The sequence below is a fragment of the Crotalus tigris genome, unplaced genomic scaffold, assembly GCF_016545835.1.
Source record: "Crotalus tigris isolate CLP2741 ecotype Arizona unplaced genomic scaffold, ASM1654583v1 scf7180000018308.1980950, whole genome shotgun sequence".
Taxonomy (NCBI): domain Eukaryota; kingdom Metazoa; phylum Chordata; class Lepidosauria; order Squamata; family Viperidae; genus Crotalus; species Crotalus tigris.
Window position 1 is genome coordinate 991,830 of NW_024096936.1, and position 22,336 is coordinate 1,014,165.

General features: G+C 35.3%; 1 protein-coding gene across 5 annotated transcripts in view; it reads right to left on the bottom strand.

Moving 5' to 3' along the window:
- Positions 1–22,336, bottom strand: part of SCUBE2 (signal peptide, CUB domain and EGF like domain containing 2) — a 64,662-nt gene that overhangs the window by 24,771 nt on the left and 17,555 nt on the right. For 3 of the 5 annotated variants that reach the window (XM_039350234.1, XM_039350233.1, XM_039350231.1), the window contains exons 7-17: positions 21,688–21,777; positions 20,057–20,173; positions 16,351–16,473; positions 14,150–14,266; positions 12,751–12,873; positions 12,132–12,242; positions 7,484–7,570; positions 6,225–6,329; positions 5,753–5,908; positions 5,187–5,390; positions 962–1,132 (exon numbers count right to left, since the gene is read on the bottom strand). In XM_039350234.1, the coding sequence (XP_039206168.1) occupies positions 962–1,132; positions 5,187–5,390; positions 5,753–5,908; positions 6,225–6,329; positions 7,484–7,570; positions 12,132–12,242; positions 12,751–12,873; positions 14,150–14,266; positions 16,351–16,473; positions 20,057–20,173; positions 21,688–21,777 (1,404 nt within the window). The remainder of the gene's footprint in view (positions 1–961; positions 1,133–5,186; positions 5,391–5,752; positions 5,909–6,224; positions 6,330–7,483; positions 7,571–12,131; positions 12,243–12,750; positions 12,874–14,149; positions 14,267–16,350; positions 16,474–20,056; positions 20,174–21,687; positions 21,778–22,336) is intronic. The other 2 variants (XM_039350232.1, XM_039350235.1) reach the window with 2 other exon arrangements.

Consider the following 22,336-nt stretch of genomic DNA (forward strand, 5'->3'; position numbering starts at 1 on the left):
CCTTCTTGGAAAATCCATTGAATACATTTAAAAGGCAAAACATAGTCTGATCACTGGATAATATCAACCCACAGTTTTTAAACATTTTAATTGGTATATTCTTAACCATCCAGGAAAAAAAATAAACTACAAGATTTACTTTATTGTTGCCCTGTTGCAAGCAATTGTCTGTGGTCTCTAATATATAGCTTAAATCACTCTTGTTTACCACAGCTCTGAAATACTACCAAGAGGCCCTGGGTGCTTCAGTCAGCAGGGCTGAGTTTAGAATTTAGCTTTTAGTGATGTACTATAAAATCCTCTCTTGAATGAATACTAGGAACACGTCTGGGCAGTTTTACACATAGGCAAACTTTGCTGCTCCAGATGATCCGAAATTGATGTTCAGTAGGTAATATAGGTTATCCTCCTTAGTCTCTGTTGTTGTTAGTTGAGAAGTCATGTCCGACCCATCGCGACCCCATGGACAACGTTGTCCAGGCCTTCCTGTCCTCTACCATCTTCTGGAGTCTAGTATAATCTATTAGTTTCTCTTTAATCCCACTATTCTCTGGGCTACAGGCTACAGCAAGAATGCACTTATCAAAGATCAAGAAGAATTTCATAGCTAGGATCGTGTTGGAAGCTGAGACTTTGCCTTTATTCAGGCAAATATTTCCCAGCAAGATTCTACAGAGATACTTCTATCTTTTTTCTGCCCATTTCAGAGGAGTTAATTATAGGAAGGGAAATGTTAGATTACACCTTTCACAGCCTCAAATCTCTACTGTACATTCCCCTGCAATGAAGAGCAAGCCTACTTTTTCTGTAAATTGTTTAACTAAATTCTAGCACTATAATATTTGTCCAAAGCCTAGTATTAATGAACATTTTTCAGTATGTGTAAAGAGGAAGAAGCAAAGAGGAAGAAGCAACAGCAAGTCTTTCTCTCCAAACACAATGTGTTGCATAACATCCTTACCTCCACATTCAGATATTCTACGAGCACCAACTGCTTTTGAGTCCCCAGAACGTTGAAGATTTGGACAAGGTTCGCAGACAATTTGACCTTCATTGTCTTGATAAGTTCCATTAGGACATAAAATACAACTTTCTTGTTCCCCATCAAAATATGTTCCAACACTGCAGCTAGCTAACAATAAAAGGCAAAACAGTCAGTCACAGTAAGTATTTTCTCTTCAGTGAGAAGGATGAATATTATACAGGGTGAAGCTTTAACGTATGTTTGAATGTACTATTTACAGTTAAAGGTATATTATTTCACTGAATTGCTAACCATCATTATTATTCCTGAACAGCTACTCTACAATGTAAATCTCATAACTATTTTCAGAATTTCACTCATAATGTGCAAATGGAAAATTAATCTTTCTTCACTTAGAGCAACACAATGTTCTGAATGTTCATAACTATAAGGGATATTTTGGAACAGGAAAATGGACTCTTGTCCCAGTATGATTTTCTTTTGAGTTCCTGCAGATGAACCTTCTACTTTTCCTACAGGATTTTTTTTCTAAAAAGAAAAGATGTTCAAGCCATGGCAGGTGGATGTTTTCACCTGCTTTCTTTTGTTCTAGGTCCACATTTTTTTAAAAAAAATTATCTATAAAAACTGAGACATGAATTGTACTAGAAAATCTGTAACACATTTTCAAGACACCTGCTTTCCAGCTGAAATGTACCTTATTTGATCAGCAACATCTCAACTTAAAAATCCCTGGAAGCCAACTGAACAGGATCTCTAACATACCATAGGAATCAACAATTTCCTTTCATAGGATTACAGCTGTTCTTTCAGGGAAATATTTTGATTAAATTCCCTACTAAAGAAATTGGATCAGATTTCTAATAAGACCAATCTGTTTTCCTTCTGACACCAATGTTGAAAATGATGCCAGACAAAGAAAAAGGGGATGTTCAAGTGAAAACATCTGTTTGCTTTAACCCTATTCTTTGAGCTATCCCTTATAGATCACTTCTGAGAGAACGTGGCCCTTGAAGGCAAGAGGATTCTAGACTAATTGCATCACTGAACTACAAGATTAAGCATTCTAAAAAAAAAGAAAGTAGTCACATCAGCTGAGCAATATTCTTCCCAGTGATGCATGGGTTTCAATTAAATAATTATGTATATGTATATGAAGACATTTATAGGATGTCTGCAATCCTATAAAACTGAAAATAGAACCCATTACTGGATTTTTCCTAGCTCTACACATACATACAATGCATAAAACTGGCTGCAATTCTCCTCCTAATATCAATGGGGCTTACATGTTAGTGGACCAGTTTTTTTTTTAAACTAGTGAATCCATAGCTACCGTCTGGGCTTTTAACTACTTAACAGTTTCAACAGAGGCAAGAAAAAAAGAACAGTAATTTAAAATATCATCTTCATATGTGTGACTAAACTGGAGACAAATTTAATTACATAACCAGGAACAGATAGACCCTTTAAAATTGTGAATCCTACTTAAAATAGCAATCTCTTCCACTGCTCAAAATGAAAGCTACATATCAAATAGTTGCTTTAAGCATTCTACTGAGATACTCCTGATACTTTTCTCCAAGGTACTAAAGCAGAAATATGCTGATATAAATAATATACTGAATGACAACTTCTAGCAGCCTCAGCCATCGGGCAGGATCTGGAGGACCAAGAGTTAGATTGTTGCTTGCCTGTATAAAATTTTCCTCTGTGAAGTAATCAACAGCTGTATACTAACTTTTAAAGACATCACTGATCTTTCAGTATGAACAAAATAACAACATCACTGCAAAAAAACATAAGGTGTTCCACAGAATACAAAACCAGCCTTCTTTGAAAACAAAGACCAATAGTTTAGAAATAATGAAACTCCATTAAGGATTCAGCAAACTTTCTGCTTGCTTTTTTCTTTTCTTCAAATGAAGTTAAGAACCATTCACCATTAACAGATTCTGTTCCTGTAACCACCCTTTTCTGTTGTGTTCATTGACCATTAAAACCCCATTCTTAACTTATACAAGAGTTTCAGGGGTGAAATGAAAGCTATTCTGATGCAAAAGATAGATGTGGAGAGAGGCACCCTGAGGGCGCCTGGATTATAAGTTACAAAGACATTTGAAAGCTCTTTCTTCCTATTCAGCCAGTTTTAGCTTTGAGATTTTGGAGCCATGGACAAACACTATAGTGTCTCATTGACTAAGATGGTTAACCTTATAAAAGAGGGTATGATCCACAACTCACCAACCCTTGAAGACCCATGCCCTGATTTCATAAGAAAAAAGACAAATGGATTATATCTAATGGATTATATCTCTAAGCTATATTGTTTCGGAATCTTTGTTGTTGGTGTTTTGGTTTCTTACTGGTCCATAAGCTATGAACATATGGAGAAATTTTGTGCATAAGAACTGGGCCCTGAAATCTATTATTTCTGAAACAGTAAGAACAGTTAGCTGTTATCTCTGATTTAGAAAATACATTAGCTTCTCGTATTCTGCTCAAGACCCTGTTATTTAAAAGGGAAAAAGTAGCAATACACTGAACATCAGACATACAAAACTACATACCGAGTGTACTTGTTTGTATATTTTTATCTTTTTAAACAATTTTTAACAATTAAGATAACAGGATAAGATTTACAATTAAGAAAACAGGAGGAAGGAGTATTAGATATGTTCATCATCTTGAGTTAGTTAAAAAAAAAAAAATAAAGGCAAGATAAACAAAATCCAAAAAGAAAAAGATTGAAACTCTAGTGCAAGTTAATCTGTCTTTGATGAAGAATGACTTCATATTGCTTTCAATAATTTTTTTATTTATTTACTATTATTTATTTGCTGCCTCTTTAAGTGACTTGCTGTCATAAAGGTATCTCATAGATTAAAAATGAATAGAATAGAATAGAATAGAATAGAATAGAATAGAATAGAATAGAATAGAATAGAATAGAATAGAATAGAATAGAATAGAATAGAAGCTGGAAGAGACCTTGGAGGTCTTCTAGTCCACCCCCCCCCCGCTCAAGCAGAAGAGCCTATACCATCTCAGACAATTGACTGTCCAGTCTCTTCTTAAAAACCTCCAGTGATGGAGTGCCCACAATTTCTGGAGGCAAGCTGTTCCACTGGTTAATTGTCCTCATTGTTAAGAACTTTCTCCTAAAAGGTTGCTTCTCTCTTTGATCAATTTCCAACCATTATTTCTTGTCCTCTGGTGCTCTGGAGAATAGTTTGACCCCCTCTTCTTTGTGGCAGCCCTTGCAATTTCTTAGAGATTGAGGGATGCAAATCAAAGGCTGGATTCTTTCTTCCTTTCTCTAGTTCTAGCCGTCTGAAGACATTATATCTTGGCCTACTTCAAAACCCCATTCCCGCTATTGAATGGGACATAATTTCACATAAATCTGGAAGTGAACATGAGTGTTTTCCCCACCTCATTTTCTGGGGTTTCTCAAGAGACGTATAGATTCATTTCAAAGAAGCAAAAGTACAGATTGTTGGCCTGAATGACATCGCATAATATGGGAATATTTCCAAACAGAAGAGAGGAAAGCAAAAAAGCTTGAGCTTCCATAGAATTCATTCTTATTGTATCAGCTAGTTTTCCATATAATCCAAAATATAGCTATTAATCCTGTCAATTTGCTATTGAAACATTTGTTTTGGAACCTCATATTTCCATTGTGTTTTTGTAATCATAGTTCTTTTTTAGAGTTTTTATTTTAAAATATGTATCAAGGATTTCACTGCTTTCAGTTCAATGAACTCATGGAGTTAAAACACATGTTTCTAAATAAACATCTTTTGTACCATGTTTTCGTGATAAATGGGATAAACAATAAAGTTCACAGTGAATACAGTACTAAGTATTATGAAACTGACAGATGCTTTCAGATATTGGGGGAAAAAATGAAAAATGAATAGAAAATAAATTACAAAGCTTAGGTCGGAGACAATGGAATAGAGATAACAAAGAGGACTTACACTGAACCCAAGGAAAATAACCTTGACATAAGATTATTTTTCCACAAATAATTTTTTGTGGTGCTGTAAAATGTAGAATTCTAGCATTTATTGATCTAGTCATTCCTTCAATAGCTGCATGATTTTCTGATATTGTGAGTGTCAGATCAAATAACACAAAGAGAATGAGATGCACATCCGAGAGATCAATATTAATTTCTGTTCCTTCTACTTACCACATTTGTTATCCAGGTGCTTTTGACCTAGGCTGCAGGGATCCTGGGTATCTACTGCTCTGGGAGGCTTTCGAGCCATGCCATGATCTACACCAGAGAGGCGAATATGGAACTGCTCTTTGTTGATGACTTTCCGCAAAGTTCTAATAGCTTTACGAAGCCTTTTCTCAGTCCTTTTACGTGCACAGCTCAAATTACACGTATCTAGAAAGGAGCAGGTAGCAGTGATTAGGAGCAAAAAGCTTGGATATATAGAACCATAACTTAAAAAAGGTAGCTGGTACAGCAACTGAGAAGGCAGCCTGCCTAAATAATGGCAACAAATATTGTCCTGAGGTGAAATTTTCAAGGCACACAAAACAGACAAGAACAATAACATCTTTAGCCACAGTAGCTTTCTGATCATATGGAAAAGACCTCTTAAGCTTCAAAACAGGAGATACTTTTTTTCTTTTTTGCATAGAAATGGAAATGAAAGAGAGAACAACTCAAAAAGATCAAACTGCAACAAAGCTCTGTCAGAAATGAAGCCTTTCAGTTGTACTGTGAGTTCTTTTCCAACCAACCTGCCACCTCCTTTTGGTCTGTTTCAAGCTCAAAGTCTGCAGTTATAAACATTTCTCTAGCTGCCTTCATTCTGCTGAGGTCTCCAACAGTTTTCTTGCCAGAACTGCATGTTAGGTTTACATAGTAGAAGTTCTCCATTATTGAATTATGTTTCTCTGTGTGGACAAAATTAAAGGAAGCAGCAACTTGGCCAAATTTGTTACTGGGCATTTGCTAAAGCTTGATAAATATTGCTGAGTATGCAGGGTTATATGATTAATTCCAGATGCTTACAAATGACAAACAACTGCAGCTACCAGTTTGGATATTTAGAATGTCACATACCAGCAAACTGTTTTAGAAACATTTATAGTTATATCCCAAATCCAAGAAGAATTGTGAATCATTACAACAACAGAAACCCACAAATCCTATCAAGTCATAAATGATCTACAGAAACAACCATTTTAAACTATGCACTGTCATTCATACCTGGTATTACATGGTGAAGAGCATCGTGAAACATCTTACTCTTTTTCAAGTTACATTTTCCTTGAGTAAACTTAAAAGTTACAGTTGTCCTGATGATAGAGAGATCTTCAGAAAGAAACAGTAAAATAATTATTTTCAAATTAACTGAATTCATTACCAAAACCAAGCAGGTAATATAGATGGCTTCCACATGCCTCATTTAATTCTCTATGTATATGGTTTATGGGTCTAGTCCCCAGAGCATCTTGTTTTCTTTCTTTCATTATCTTAACTTTTTCCTTTGCATTTGATATTTTAATTTTCTTTTTAGCCACTTAGAATTGCAAGGCAAGTAGGTGGCCATATAAATGGAATAAACAAGCAAATAAACTATGCAAAAACTCCTCATCTCAAGAGAGAGTCAAAAAATGAAAGCAAACAAGCCAAGCCAAAATATATAGTACACTGAGGGTATAAGAATATTTGAAGTAACTAAAGAACTTGCATCAAACCACATTGTCTAACCCAAAGCCAAACAAATAAAATTATTAGTGGTAGTATAACCAGATTGTTATAATAACCCATATTATAGTTTGTTTTGGCTAACCATGTCTGAACACAGACACTGTGGTTAGTTTACAATTGATGATAGATTATGGCTGAGTTTAGTCAATTTAATAATAAAACATACAGCAGCAACTTTCATCCACTTTAATGGCAGATGATGACTCTAAGCTATGTGTCATGCTAGCCCTTAGCAAATGTATCATGCTAAGTTTAGATAAACATGTTGTACCCTGAAATCAGCTGCTTGCTCTGATATTCAAAACTTTTGATGTGAAATCATTAAGACATGGTGAATGTTTAAAATAAAATTAAAACAACACTACAGCTGCAGCATCAGTCAAGTAACTGACTAAAAACCATCAATTTAAAAGTTATATTTTAAAATATATGTGTTTTTTAAATTGCTTACAAAAGGCACACATGAAAGCGGTATCTTAAAATATTTATCCTATTTCCCTCCCCAAAAGCAGCAATGCCTTTTCTATTCTTCTGGTTGCTGCAAGATGCAAAAAGAATACATTAAAACAGACAAAAGTTATTTTAAAGAAAATTAAAATCTGCTCAAACACAAGAAAAATTAGGCAAGTTAATTAACTAATTGAGCAATATTTCCTTTATTGGCAAGCAGGCCTACAAATAAACCAAAACAAAACAGAAACAAATCAGCCATAAATGTTTAATATATTTTGAAAACATGCATATAAAATAATTACCTAAAGTAGTTGATTCATTTGGATTTTGTATTTTTTTCTTAGGTGATAAAGGGTTGCCACATTTTATAGTATAGGAATCTTCCAGGCCTAAGAGACAGATCATAAGGCTATACAATAAAACAGAAACACATGCTAGAGCATGGCTGAAATATACCCCTGAAAGCTCATTCTCATATAGCAACAGGAAAATTGTGACTCCTCAGCTATTGCTGAACTACATTTCCCAGCATGGTCTATATTAGCTGGCACTGTTGAGAATTACAGTTCAGCAACATATAAAGGACCACAACCACTTTATCCTTGCACTAATATATAAACAATGCTTCAAGACTACAAAAATATTATCTTTAGTCATTGGATAAAAGATGAGCGGCAAATTTTATAAATAAATAAATAAATAAATAAAACCTGTATTTATTTACACAATGATGTAGACTCCATTTACTAAACGAGAGGATGAAAGTTCTGTATTGTTGCAAGTTATTCAAAATCACTCTGACATTGAATACAGTGAATCAAAAATACTGTTTGTCAGATCAGATTATCAGTCTCAACACGCGCACACACACACACACACACAGAGAGAGAGAGAGAGAGAGAGAGAGAGAGAGAGAGAGAGAGAGAGAGAGAGAGAGAGAGAGAGTTTAAAAAAGAAATTGTCTTCTGAGTACCTTATCTGAGTTTTATTTAGTCTGACGTGTGTCAGACAAACTGTCCTATTTCAAGGTCTTAAACTCTTTAATACAGTTTGTAATATGCAGTTACAAGTTTTGCACTTTTATCTGTTTAATAGTCCCTATCCCCTAATTTCTGAGACACAGTTTGTGTTAGATAAAATCTGTATGTTTGTGTAAATGTTTGTATGTTATACAAATCTATAGCTTGGAATTGCCTGGCAAGCGTAATAACAAGTAATGTTCTTTATCCATTGTGCTTTTTTCTTAGAAAACACAGATCTGACATTGATCATATGCATTACTAGTCATGGCACCGTTTTGATACATGGCCTTGCTTATTCCCATGAAAATAGACTACAGTTCTGAAATTATGGAATTGCAATAGGACATATGTAAATCAGGGTAGAACTCTGGAGCCCTTGGTGCTCTCACAGAAAACATAAGGCAGACAATCATACCACAGATCAGAAGAACATAGAAGCAGAACCAGCTCAAAGCAGAGACTTGCCCTAAAACACCTAAAGGACTAAAAAGACTATTCTGCCAGCTGACGAAGACTGAACCATGGTTATCGTGGACAGAAGGACAAAGAACCTAACTTAAATCTCAGTAAACACCAACTCAATACAGAAACTAGACAATTAGATCAAGAACATTCTTAATGATCTAACCAAGAAAAGTCAAATCACAAAAGAATCATAGTGGTAGATGAAAAGTAGTGCACCAAAATCCTATGTTTCTATGGATACCCAAAGATACACAAGCCCAAATACCTCTTCATCAAACTATATCATTACCAGAGACCCCAACCTAGCAAAGAACTTACAAAAAAAGCTTGGACAACTCACAGAGGAAAGTGAATATTCTATCAACTCCCTACCACAGTGTTTCCAGAAAAGCTAGATTTCAAAACTGAAAGTAAAAGGGCAAGGGATTAATTTTATATCTTGATCTGAGATAATGTGATATAAAAATTGACTTAAATGCTTTATTATCTCCTATACAGCAAGAATTTGAGGTCCAGGAACCAGAGACTCCACTTGTTGGCATATTCTCTAGCACAAACCCCAGTCAAATAATTCAAATAGTGAGTAGAAATTTTTAAAGCAATGTAATCTTACTTTTCCCCTACACTAGTCAGAAAGGACACTATTAGATAATATTTCAGAATTTCATGCTATAGGATTATCTTCAATGGAAAGCCATGCTGCTAGATGAAAGAGAATTCCTAGAAGGTTGATATTCAGACAAATCAGTTATCGATAGATCACATTTACACACTATGCAGAAGAGACAATAAAAAAAGCTAGGAAGAAAAGAAACAGACCAGAAAAAAGACATCCTTTCCATTAGCCAACACCTGGATAAGCAGCGTTACCACCAGACAAACAATCAAACAAAAAACAATAACCAAATCAAGAAACTACTAAGGAGAAAACCACTCCCTACAATACTGGAAGGGAAGCTACTCTATATAAACAGGGAGCAATCCCATTTAATACCAGTGATGATGTTACTTAAATAATGAAACATATAGACCACAGGTCGGCAACCTGCGGCTCCGGAGCCGCATGCGGCTCTTTGAGCCTTCCCATGCGGCTCCCAGCCTCCTCTGCCTTTGCAGAGAGAGACAGAGACAGAGAGAGGAATTGCGCTTCCCTGCTTCTCTCTCTCTCTCTCTCTCTCTCTGTGTGTGTGTGTGTGTTGTGTGTGTGTGTGTGTATAAAAAAAAGAGAGTGCACTCACAGTGTTCTCCGAGGAGCTGAAAAGCTTACTGGGCGGAGCTCTTCCCTTTGCTGCGTCTCTGCAGGAAGCAGGAAGGGCAGGAGAGAGCTAGCTAGCCCAGCTAGGCTGACTCAGGAATTCTGGGAGTTGAAGTCCATGAGCCATAAAAGAGACGAGGTTGCCTACCCCTGATCTTGTTGGACAACAGCCTGAAGCTTGTCAGGTGAGCAGCAGATAGGAGAGGGGGGGAGAAAGAGAGAGAGAGAGAAAGAGAGAGAGGGAGAGAGAGAGAGAGAGAGGAAAGAGAGAGAGAGAAAGAAAGAGAGCGGGGGAAGAGGAGTGGCAGACCAAGGGCAGCTAGAGAGGGAGAGAGAGAGAGAGAGAGATCCTTTTGACATCTAAAATGAAGATAACACTGCATATATCCTTTTTTTACCTGTGTGTGTGTGTGTGTGTGTGTGTGTGTGTGTGTATGTATGTATATATATATATATATATATATATATATATATATATATATATATATACATACATACATATAAATATACATATATATATATACACATACACACACATACATATACACACACAAACACACACACACCTATAATAAAGGTAAAAAAGGATATATGCAGTGTTATCTTCATTTTAGATATCAAAATGGTTTTGCGGCTCCCAGTGTTTTGTTTTTGATGGGAAACGGGTCCAAGTGGCTCTTTAAGTGTTTTGGGTTGCCTACCACTGATATAGACAAATAACCAAGTTCATAGAGCACAAAAAACTCCACAACTATTGAATCTATAACCAAGCATATAATGAAACACAGCAGTTTAAGGAAGTTTGCTGTAGTCAATTCCAAAGTGACACAAAAATGCCACGCACATTTTTTCAACCTGAAAGAAGGGTTGAAAGCTCAGAGAATAGAGGTCTTCTAAAAGATCCAGGTTATCAAATGATGAGCTTTTAAATAATGAAATTAAATCAAATCAAATCAAAATATTAGGCAGATAGGATTAGTCACTCCACACCCTTTATTTCCATCATGTTTTCTACTACTCTCTCACCATAAAAGCAAGTTCCAGTTGCTATTTTCTTACCTTTAATTGATAGAAACAAGAGGAAGATTTTTGCTTCCATCTGTTTTTTCCATTGTCCTAGCTAGATTACCAGGATTCATAGGAAAGGGCCTTCTGAACCACACTTGACTGATTTATATTTTTCAAAATGTTCATTTCAATAGGCACAAGGGAAATCACACAGCTTTAAAGCTCCACATATCTTTTCTATCCTTTGGCAAATTTTAAAATTGTTTCATAAGAAGTCTACAACTCTCCAATATCTGTTAGTTGACTAGTTAGCAGAGGACGGTTTTCAAGGAAGGCAGTCCAGATAAATTTTAATCTAAGCACTTCTGCTGCTAAGTAACTTGTGGACATAGTAATGAAATATATTTTTCTTACAGCACATTTATAGACAATGTTTTTAAAAATATTCTGTGTTGCCATCAACTGATTTCTATGTCAATGGTGAACAATTTGCTGCTGTTTCTTTCTATAATATAAAACTACCAGGTTATATAAATATTATGCTTCATTTCAGGAGCAACTACCAAAGGATTATTGGAAGAAAAAGCTTCAACGTACATTTGTAGAACAGAAAATGAATACAATTAAAATATATTTATTACACATAGTCCTCAACTTACGACCACAATTCAGACTGAAATTTTTGTTGGAAGTCATTTAGTCACCATGTAACTGGACCCCATTTTATAACCATTTCTATTATGGTTGTTAAGTCAAGTCACCACTGTTAAGCAAATAATGTGGTGGTTAAGCAAATCCAGCTTCCCCATGGTGTTTGTCTCCAGAAACCTATAAAAAACATTCCAAATAGTGATCACATGACTGTGGGGGGGTTTAGTGCGACGGTTTGTAATGGTGCAAATTGAGATCATAAGTAATATTTTCATAGGCTATCATAATTTCTCATTAAGTGGGAGGGATGATGGTTTCCAATGATCATAATGTAAGTCATTAGTAATTTTTTCAGATCCTGTCATAATTTGAAATCATCATTACATGAACAGTTACAAGTTAAGGATTATCTATTCAAAATGAATTCTCCTATAATATATGCAAATACATCAGAGTTATCTAAGTTATTCTTGTTTCCCTAATTTAAGAATAATAATAATTGCAATAGCAACAATAATAACAATATCTCCCGTGTTCTGCATGACTTACCAGAAGCAAAATGGACATCCGAGAGGCAGATTAAAAAGCATCTATCATTTCCACCAGTCTTAATGCAGCGCAGAGATACTTTGGGGGAAAGGACATCAGACAAGGGCCTTTCTACAGAGCAAAACACAGACACTCACAGGACAAGAAAGCTAACGGCAGGCATGGTTCTAAAATGCAAATATGAAGTTACATGTTACATAATCACTATCAATTTGCACATATGCTATTCATAATACTGGGAATGAAGACATACACACAGTGTATTATAAAAAGCTGAGGCGGGAGGAAGGGGTCATGCAGATAACTGCAAAAGGAAAAACAGCCTAGATTAAAAGCACAGGAAAGAAAGCATCAAAGACCGGAAAGTATCTCCTGTTTTTGTTTTATCAGCTAATTAGAAGCAATGTATTGCTATAGATCTACAGTAACTTTTAGGAGACCTGAATGCAATTTGGAAGACCATTCATTGTTTCAGTCTGCATTGTTCCAAGAATCTGGTTGGCCACAAGTATTAGGGTAATAAAAGGAAATGTACAGACACATTCCCATATATTATGTGAAGTGCACAGAACTTCAAGTGGTCCAAAGCTGCAAAAAGGTTTGAGACTCTGAATCTTACCCACACAGTCCTTTTTGTTCCAGTGTAATTTATACCCGGCATTACAGTGGCACTGATAACTACCCAGTGTATTTATGCAGATATGCTGGCAGCCTCCATTGTTCATGCTACATTCATTGATATCTACAGAAGAAGAATGAGGGGGGAGTAATTGATGCTGTTCTGAATTTAGTTGGCAAAGAACTGCATATGGATAACTACTGCCAGGCACACAATACATAAAGAGCTAAATATGTTTTTCTGCAGCATGGATATTTTGATACCGTTGCCAAAAACTTAAAACATGCATTTGCACGCACAGACCAGCTTTTTCTGGAAACCTCTCACAAAATGTTCAGGACAAATGACTGGTACCCAGTTGATGATTGTTTGATGGGCCATCAAGTTGCTGTTAATTCTTAGCAACCACATACATCTGTACAGTCAAAATTTAACAAATTTGATTTTAAGCAATTTTCATTAAAATCAGAAGGTAAGGTAGCATATTTCAATGAAGACAATGAGTCACAATGAAGAACCACACTTGCCCTGAAATAAAATGTAGGAACTGCATCCTTCTCTTGGTAAAGATGTCACTTTGAGTGAAAATACAATCAATAAAAGTAACAACACAAAACTATCCCTAACCACAAGAACTACTATCAACCATTTTTGGAGCTTGTGTTTTTCTGATTGCCAGTTCTTTAGGGACATTGACCACCAGTTGATTATGTTAAACAATCAAGATAAATTTATTTCTATAAGAGTAGCAAAATTTTGCTACATTATGTGTGTAAGCTTCACCCATAAATACATGGTTGCTAATAGTTCTTGTTGTTAGGTGATAGTTTTTTGTCTTTTCCTTTAACTGATTGTACAATAATTAAAAGCTAATATGGACCAGGGCAAATGTATATATGATGCCATTTTCCTTGTTGGTTCATACTCTTCCTAGATGCCTGTTTCATTTAATTTCTCCACAATTTATTTTATCTTTTCTTTTATAGCTATCTTATTTATGTGACATCTACATATAACACACATTATCCATTTCTTAAAACCATTCTGGGTTAGCATTTAACCTTGCAGATAATTACTACATGCCATAATTAGTATTGCCAACAGTACTTTGCAAGCATGATCTGCAAAATCCAACTCTTAGTACCTAAGTGTGGAATGCAACTATTTGTTCCAAAACCCACAGCTGCTTTCCAGTAAAAGTAAGAAAGAAAAGTTGTTTTAAGGAATAGTCTAATGTGTACAGATTCAGGCTCCTACTTCAAACCACCCGAAAAACAGAAAGGCAAATAATCTGAAAAATCTGCAGCACGGAGTTTGAAATGCACATTTCCTTTTCATGTTGAGATCATAGAAACAGAATTCCAAACAAAATGCCAGCAATACGTTTATATACACTCACCGCCACAATGTGTGAAGCCAAAAAGAATGTATCCTTCATTGCAAATACATTCAAAAATGCCTGGATGATTGATGCACAAATGGTCACATGTCCTTTCAAAAGAACATTCATCAATGTCTGCAATTTAAAAGGGATGCTTTATTACTTCACATTTTATTGAGGAGACATTAATGAACTAGGAAAGTTGATTTAAAAGTGGAGGATAGGCTAGACTAATAACAACTCACTGGAAACATTTATTTGAATTAATAATCCACCCAACTCCAATAGACTCTGTTAAGCTCACAATGTTAAGATCACAATGCAGGTCATATATCATGCAAGCCAAAGTACTGAAGTATTGCTCTCAATGTGAATTCTTCCTGTTTCTTAAACTATTTTTTTTGTTAAAGTAAGATATTATTTAATTTCTTGTATTTCATGAAAACACTGAACTACTTGTCATAGATAGAACATACATCCAGTTGTAATTACATATAGATGTAGAATTAACATCATTCTGATTTTCCTGTATTATCTAGAAAAAAAATGTTCCCATAGGTGAGGTTGAAAAAAGTAGCAAGGAGAATGATTTATCTCATCCTCCAAATCTGCCTATCTTCCAAATATGAATTTCTGCCAGCAGTTTTGAGTTCCCGAATGTGTATCTCATTGCATATAAGAACAAAAACTTAAATGGTGAGAGGTTGGTTCCATCTCTGTCCATCTTCTGGAACCCCTTAAAACCTGGTAGTGTTTACAGCCCTGGGGCTCTCAAGGGAACAGTAATCTGATGAGATGGTTCCATTGCTCATAAGAAATTATGCTCTCTCCTAGCCTTTTAATAATTTTTATTTTTATAATTGTTGGTTTTTACAAAAATATTATCATTTTATTGCATGTTGCAGAGTCACATTTTGTAAGATGAGTAATCATATAAACCACAAAGTACCTTGAAGGAATGTAAATAGTAGGAAAATAATGGCATGACAACTTTCTATCCCAAAAAACACCACAGCCTGTTTCCAACCACAATTTGGAAGTAGCTTTTCCAGGGTAAGCAGGGCAATTAGAACAGGCAGATTTGAACACCTCCTATTTCCCCCATTTAAGCTTGTTCTGCCTCATTAATACCTGCTAGAATTCCTCTTCAGCATTTAAGATCTAAGCCGATTGCCAAAGCAGGACTTGGTCATAGGATACTCCCACTGGCAGAAGAAAGACTAATTTTCCTGTTTCCCTTTCTCTTTGCAGCTCCTGTTGTCCCAAATATGTTTCAAAAGAATAAAACCAGGTTTGATGAAAAGACAACGGGAGCAAACCATGAAAATGATTTTCCTCCTTTTCCATCAATGACAGTACCCATGTGGGACACTCTGCTAAAGGGACACTCTGCTATAAAGCATCATTCAGGATCCAAGCCCCAGATCTACCTGCAGTCAAAAGAGTTTTGGATTCTAGAGAACTTGCAGCTGAATAATGATATCAAACGTGAAATGTGAATTGTTGGGAAAATACGTACAAGGACTATCGTGAGCTTACACGTGAGATGTTTTAAATTATAATATTTAAGCTTGGATTTATATTTTATATTTGTCTTCATTGTCACATTTGTCTTAATAAGATGACTTTAGAAAAATTGTACAGAAAGGCAATAATAATTTTCAAGATAAACTATCAGTACATCTGCTGAGAATATATTTAATCTGTTGCTATCAATGGAACATTGATATTAATACTATCAATATTCAATCTATTATTATCAATAGGCTATTTTCACCTAAAATTGGGTATATTCAGGACATTCTCAGCCAAAAAGGAAATATTTGTCCTGTAATCTTAGGAGAATCAAACCAAGAATTCCACTGATAGCAATCAATTCTACTTTTGGAAAGTCACAGTTAATTATGGTTCCAGATGGTTATTCTGAAAGTGAATCATACTTGCCAAACAGATTAAACTCTGCTTATTATCATTTTGCTAAATTACTTTGTGCTAATTAGTCATTCTGTTAATGTAAACATAATCCATAAATAGTTTAAATTTCTCTCCCTGAAATTAATGGAAATTTAGAACACTGACAAGAAGATCTGAAATTCATTTCTAAGTATACCCTATGTCAATGTTTCTCCACTTTGGTCTCTTTAAGATATGCAGAGTTCAACTCCCAGAATTCCCCATCCAGCAAGCATATATATATTATTGCTTCCTCCCACACATACCTTGACACAATTTTTCATCAGTTAGTAATTTAAAACCTTTTTTGCAGCTGCAATCAAAACTACCAATTGTGTTTTTACAAAAATGATCGCATCCACCATTACTGGTCTGGCATTCATCAATGTCTATAAGAAAGAAAAGGAATGATAAGTGATATAATAAGCTTCATTTCTTTTTCCTGAAAGATTTAAACATGTGTCACAGCCTTGAAAGCAAATTAGTCAAAAATCTTTTAGTGTAAGAAACATACAAGATTTAAGTGATCTTTTCCTTCTAGTTTTGCACAATTTTTTCAAAAGCAATCTTCTTTGGAACAACTGTCTTGTATCACAAGGTTTAAAATGTGATTATAGTAAGTCCTTGCTTACTGAGTACTTGTTTAGCGATTGTTTGAAGTTGCAACGGTACTGAATGAGCAATATTTTTTACAATTGGTCTTCAAATTTCTGGCTGTTGCAGTACTTCCATGGTCATGTGATTATGATTCAAGAGCTTGTTGAGTGGGTTGCATGTATGGCGACCTTAGTTCCATGGTTACACAATAGTCATTTGTGACTTTCCCTGCTGAATTCTCACAAGCAAAATCAATGAGAAAAACCTGCAGCATAGGTTGCAAGTTGCTCTGATAAGCCTGCCTGGCCTCCCTGTGCTTGCACTGTGCCATCCACCCGGTGGCCTCATTGCACTCAAATGTTATTCAGCCCCTCCGGTCTCTCTGCACTTACACTATGTCAAACCATCTACCCACTGGCCTTCCTGTACTTGCACATGGCCTGTCCTAGGCCTCTCCCAACTCAAATGCAGCCTGCACCGGCCCTCCCAGGGCCTCCTCCAATCCTGTGGCACCCCCATACTCCTTATCTGGGATTCTCACTGCTTCCTGTTTAACAACCCATGCATCTTGGGATTACAACTGCCATTGCTAAGCAATGTGGTCACATGACACCATGCTTTACAACCACATGGCTTAGCAGTGGCAGCCCTGATTCCAATTGCTATTGTACCTGTACTTGTTTTTGTACACAATAATTCATTAGAGAAACTTACATCAAAATTATATATTTATTTATGGGTGAAGAGCAAAACCTTTATAAGATAAGAATTGATGGAAATTTGAATATGAACAATTAAAATATAGAGTAACTAATGGAATATATAACAATATCTAATCAAATAGCAATGCAAATTCCACATTAAGCATTCCAGCATTAGACCCAATTCTTCCTTAAAGCAACTGTTACTGAGCAGAATTTAGCAACCTTCCTATTTTAGAAAAATGAATCTCCTAGCAGAAAGCAAGCATTATTAGAAAAGAAAGCTAAGATTGGTACATGGGATAATGTAGCATTAAGAACTGAGTCAGTTGATATCTTTGAACAGGATGGGAAGTGGTCTTGTAGAGAATGAATCTTCCAGATTCATAGATGGTATAGTATTACCTGAAGCCAAGGAAAACACATCTCTGTATGAAACAGAAAGAATATTAAATATATAGTTGGCCAGAACAAGCAGCCTACTGCATATACCCTACTTGCAATAATGGACAGTTAAGACTTCATTCTTTCTGAAAATTAGATCCCCCATACTTTACGTATCTCTTACGATATTTTCTCCCTTGCTGGAATGAGAGTTAAACTGATAGGCCACAATAACTTAAGTCCGGTGGTGAGATTCAGCCAGTTCGCACCAGTTCGGTAGAACCGGTAGCTAATTTTTTGTTGCCCAGGTCCAGAACAAACTTCTGGAAGAGGCATCCACACAAAGAAATGGTTGTTCACATATTTGAATCCCACCACTGCTTAAGTCTATACCCATATTTTGTTTCTCAGAAGAAATAAATTTGCCAATGAGGGGTGTGTGTGTGTATGTGTGCGCATGTGTATGCTTCACTTCATTTTTAACCAATACATTCTTAAATATACCTCTAAGCAATAACAACAATAACAACTTTTAAACATAAGAGAGCATCTGACACACAGAAGGGAACATGAAGCAAGCTTATTATAAAATAATCTGAGTTGCTTCTAAAACTGTTAGGAATTATCATCTACAAGAAGGGAACATATGATGAAATAAACTTCAAATGTTTTGTATTTTTGATGTACATTGTTGTAAAGTACAGCTTGTCAATTTTCTGTCATTATGCTTTTTCCATACCAATTTCTACTCATTCTTTTATGAGGTTATTCTTATTTTTTAGTATTTTTTCATAGAGGACTTGTACTTCTCTTCACGGTTGTTCTTCCTTTACTCTAGCTTCTTTCATCTCTTTCCTTTTCTTCCACGCCTATTTCTATTTTTCTTAAGATCCATTCTTGACAGTATCAAAAAATTCCTGTCCCATTTCTAAAACTTCACATCACTTTTACATTCTTCATTTACAGGTACAGTAGTTCTCACTTAATAATGGTAGTTGAAACTGGCAACTCTGTCACCAAGCAATGTGATCATAAAGTGTGACATCAAATAATTATGCAGACTTATGATAGTTCCAGCAGTCCCAGAGGTTGTCATTAGGCAAATTTTGTGTGGTCTAGCATTCTGTGATCACGTGATTGCCATCTGTGACCTTTTGCTGGCTTTTCCATTGATTTTGCTTGTCAGAAGCTTGCACTGAAGGTTGCAAATGGTGATCACATAAATGCAGGTTGCTGTTAAGTGCAAGACAGTTGCCGAACACCTGCATCACAATCATGTAACCATAGGGACACTGCCTCAGCAGCAACTCAGTGCCATTGTAACTTTGAATGGTTGTTCAATGAGGACTATCTATATTCTTTTGAACTTTCATCATAAACAATTGAATCAATTGTGCTTTCAAATTCTTCTTCCCTTTGTATATTACTATTTTATTATTGTTTGTTTAGGAATGCTTATTACAGATTAATTTTGTTGACTATAACAAAATTTGAATTGGTATACTTGCTCTGTAAATTTAACTAACATAATAGCTTTTGGAGAAACTCTGTTGCAATAGGTATTATGTCATACTACCATGTATTCACTCTTAGAGAAACAGAATCAACTTCCCCTTCAATTGAAATAGACAATTCTCATTCTCTCTCTCTCTCTCTCTCTGTGTGTGTGTGTGTGTGTGTGTGTGTGTGTGTGTGTGTGTGTGTGTACGGACGGATGGACAGACGGACGGACGGAGGCAGGCAGGCAGGCAGGCAGGCAGATATAAAACTATCAGAATACTGAGTTTCGGGACAAAATATAATCTTTGCAGATTCACAGGCATTTTCCTTTTTATGGGAAGATAATGTTGCTTTTTAACCATCTCTTTTGCAAACATTGCAACATGAGCAGGAGTCCTGTGCCTACATAATCAAATAACTCTTAGTTTTTTTCATAGTATTAGAAGTAGTTGTTATCTATAGGTGTTTTATTACAGGATGATACATGCAGGAATAATTTAATTTAGTCTGATATATACAGAAATTCTCACCTCTAAGCTCTAGAGTTGTGTTAGCACTGTACATTGTACAGGACAGTAGTGATAACCTTGAACTGAATACAAAAAACAAATTGAACTTTTCACATACATATTTCAGCAAAGGAACAATCAAAGCAACGCCTTGTATACTGCTTTCCTATTTCAGATTTTCTTTTTTTACTGGCTTAGCAAAATTACACTTTTCTGGGGTTTTAGGCAAGAATCCTCTGTAGATATTTAGCTTGCACATTGCCAGGAATATTGAACTTTACCTTTGCATGTCTTCCCATCAAGCTGAAGAGTAAAGCCAATAGGACAACTGCAGTGGACGCCTGTTGAAGTGTCCTTACAAGTCCGATCACAGCCACCATTATTTACTGCACAAGTTTCTAAGGAAAAGGAACACAATTTGAAATGAGATATTTTTATTTAATCAACAGAATGAATTCTGATCGAATTCTAATGTTTAACAAGCATTTTTTCAGAGAGTATCTTAGACTTCTTGGTGATCTCTAAACCAAGTTCAAAGAGCATCAAGAACTTGAGATGTTTGTGCAACAGATAACTTCAGCTTTAAACATGAAAAAAAAATCAAGATAGGTTAACTATAAGTAGAATTACCTACAGATAAGTATTCAGTTTGGTTTCCTTAGGAATCTGAGAAAATCTATAGTGGATCAGGTCTAAGTTTCTATTCCACAAACTGGACATGACTAACTTTTCCCATCTGTATTCCATAGCAACTGATATTCAGTGGTTGGTATTTAGAAGCATATTGCCTCTGATAACATTATACCAACCAAAATGATATATAGTACTCTAATTTCATCATATGGATTTATAAAGGCATTTAAAGGCAACACAGTAAGCTCACAATTTCCTGGCTTCTGTTTACTAAATTTTGGATGCAACAGACATCTGGTTGCCATTTTAGATCTGTATAAAATTCCACTGATGCACCACTAGGATCCTTTTATTATATATAACATCCTAATCAGGTCTAATGGGCATCATTTTCCTTGTTAAATGAAAAATTTATTGTAGGCAATTTTCAATTCTTCCTTCAATGATCTCTTTACATAGAATTCAACCTTCCCACAATAGCTACATTCCCAAGCTGCTGTTTTCACTGAAGTATCCATATATTTCCTACATGTCAGTTTGTTTGTTGGGGCGTCCTGGGATTTCATCTGCAGCAAGTGTACTTGATTGTTCCTCATTGCATGTAGATATTATCCCACTTAATCTTAGAAAATTATATAGATAATATCTATATATTATGAAGAACAATCAAGTAATTTTGACTGACTAATTTTTTCCTGCAACATCCTTCATAGTTTGTTGCTTTTTAAAATTACATTTTATTAAATTTCTACAAAGAACAAAATATTAAAAATATTTGTAATTGTATCGAAGAAAATAAGAAATTACTCTTTTTATTTTCTTTCTCTCTTTTTCATTTATCCCTTGCACTTTGCCTCTCCTTATTTTTTCTTTTCTTAATTTCATTCTTTGAGAAATTTAATAAAGTTTAACTAAAAAATCATTTATTGCCTTTTTCCAGAAATATGAATTAGCTCTACACACTTCTACATATTTGAAAGAGAAATTGCAACTGTAATTAGCACAATAGCATTGTATCTCTATGAAAAAGTTTTTCTGAATATATTACATGACAACTGGCAAAAATAGAGAACTTGAGAAGTTCTGCAGTGGCACGGACAATTGGTGCCCTAACTGCACTGAACTGAAAGCATATAGAAATTGCATTAATTTCATTAGGTGGAATAAGTATTTTCAGTTTCTGTAAAGTCATTACAGCAATTGTTGTTATTCGTGTTATTCATACAGCAAAGCTTGGAAATCTCTTACAAACAATTATCAGACCTGAACATCTCTTTACCCATAAGCAGTCGCCGCTTCACGCGTTTATCTGCATCAGCTCCTGCCGTAACATTGTTTTCAGAGATTTCCGTGGTCACTTCTATTCTTTCTTCGTATGGAAAAGAAAAGAAAAAGTATCAAATGGTCAGGCATGGAGTAAAAACTGATGCTCTAGAAAATACATTTTGGTTGAGAAAATAATAATCTACCAGCTTATCTGGTAACTTCAAAGAGATTTTCATCACTTTCTGCCATATGACAGACTTTATCTTTGCTTGAATTATAGGTTAACCCCCTTTGGGTTTCTACCCCACAATAGACCATGTTTACCCGGTTTTCACTTGGCATGTTATTATAACCCAACCTTTGTGATTTGTAAACCATGCTATAGCTTAGCCTATTGTGTAATCCCCGCCGGTTGTGATATAAGTAAACCATATTTAAGTAATCCTGTGTGATCCAGCTCATATATATCTATTTGATACACGCTATATAAAAGAAAAGAAATTATCATCAAAAATGAAGGATTGTGCAAAATAAGTTTTGTTTTATCTTGAATGTGTTTTTTAGTAAATATCTTTTTAACTCAAAAACCTTCCTAAGAGATAACGAGTTTCCCTTTGCTTATAAAATATATTTTCTTAGAGCAGCTTGTTTGGCAATCTTGA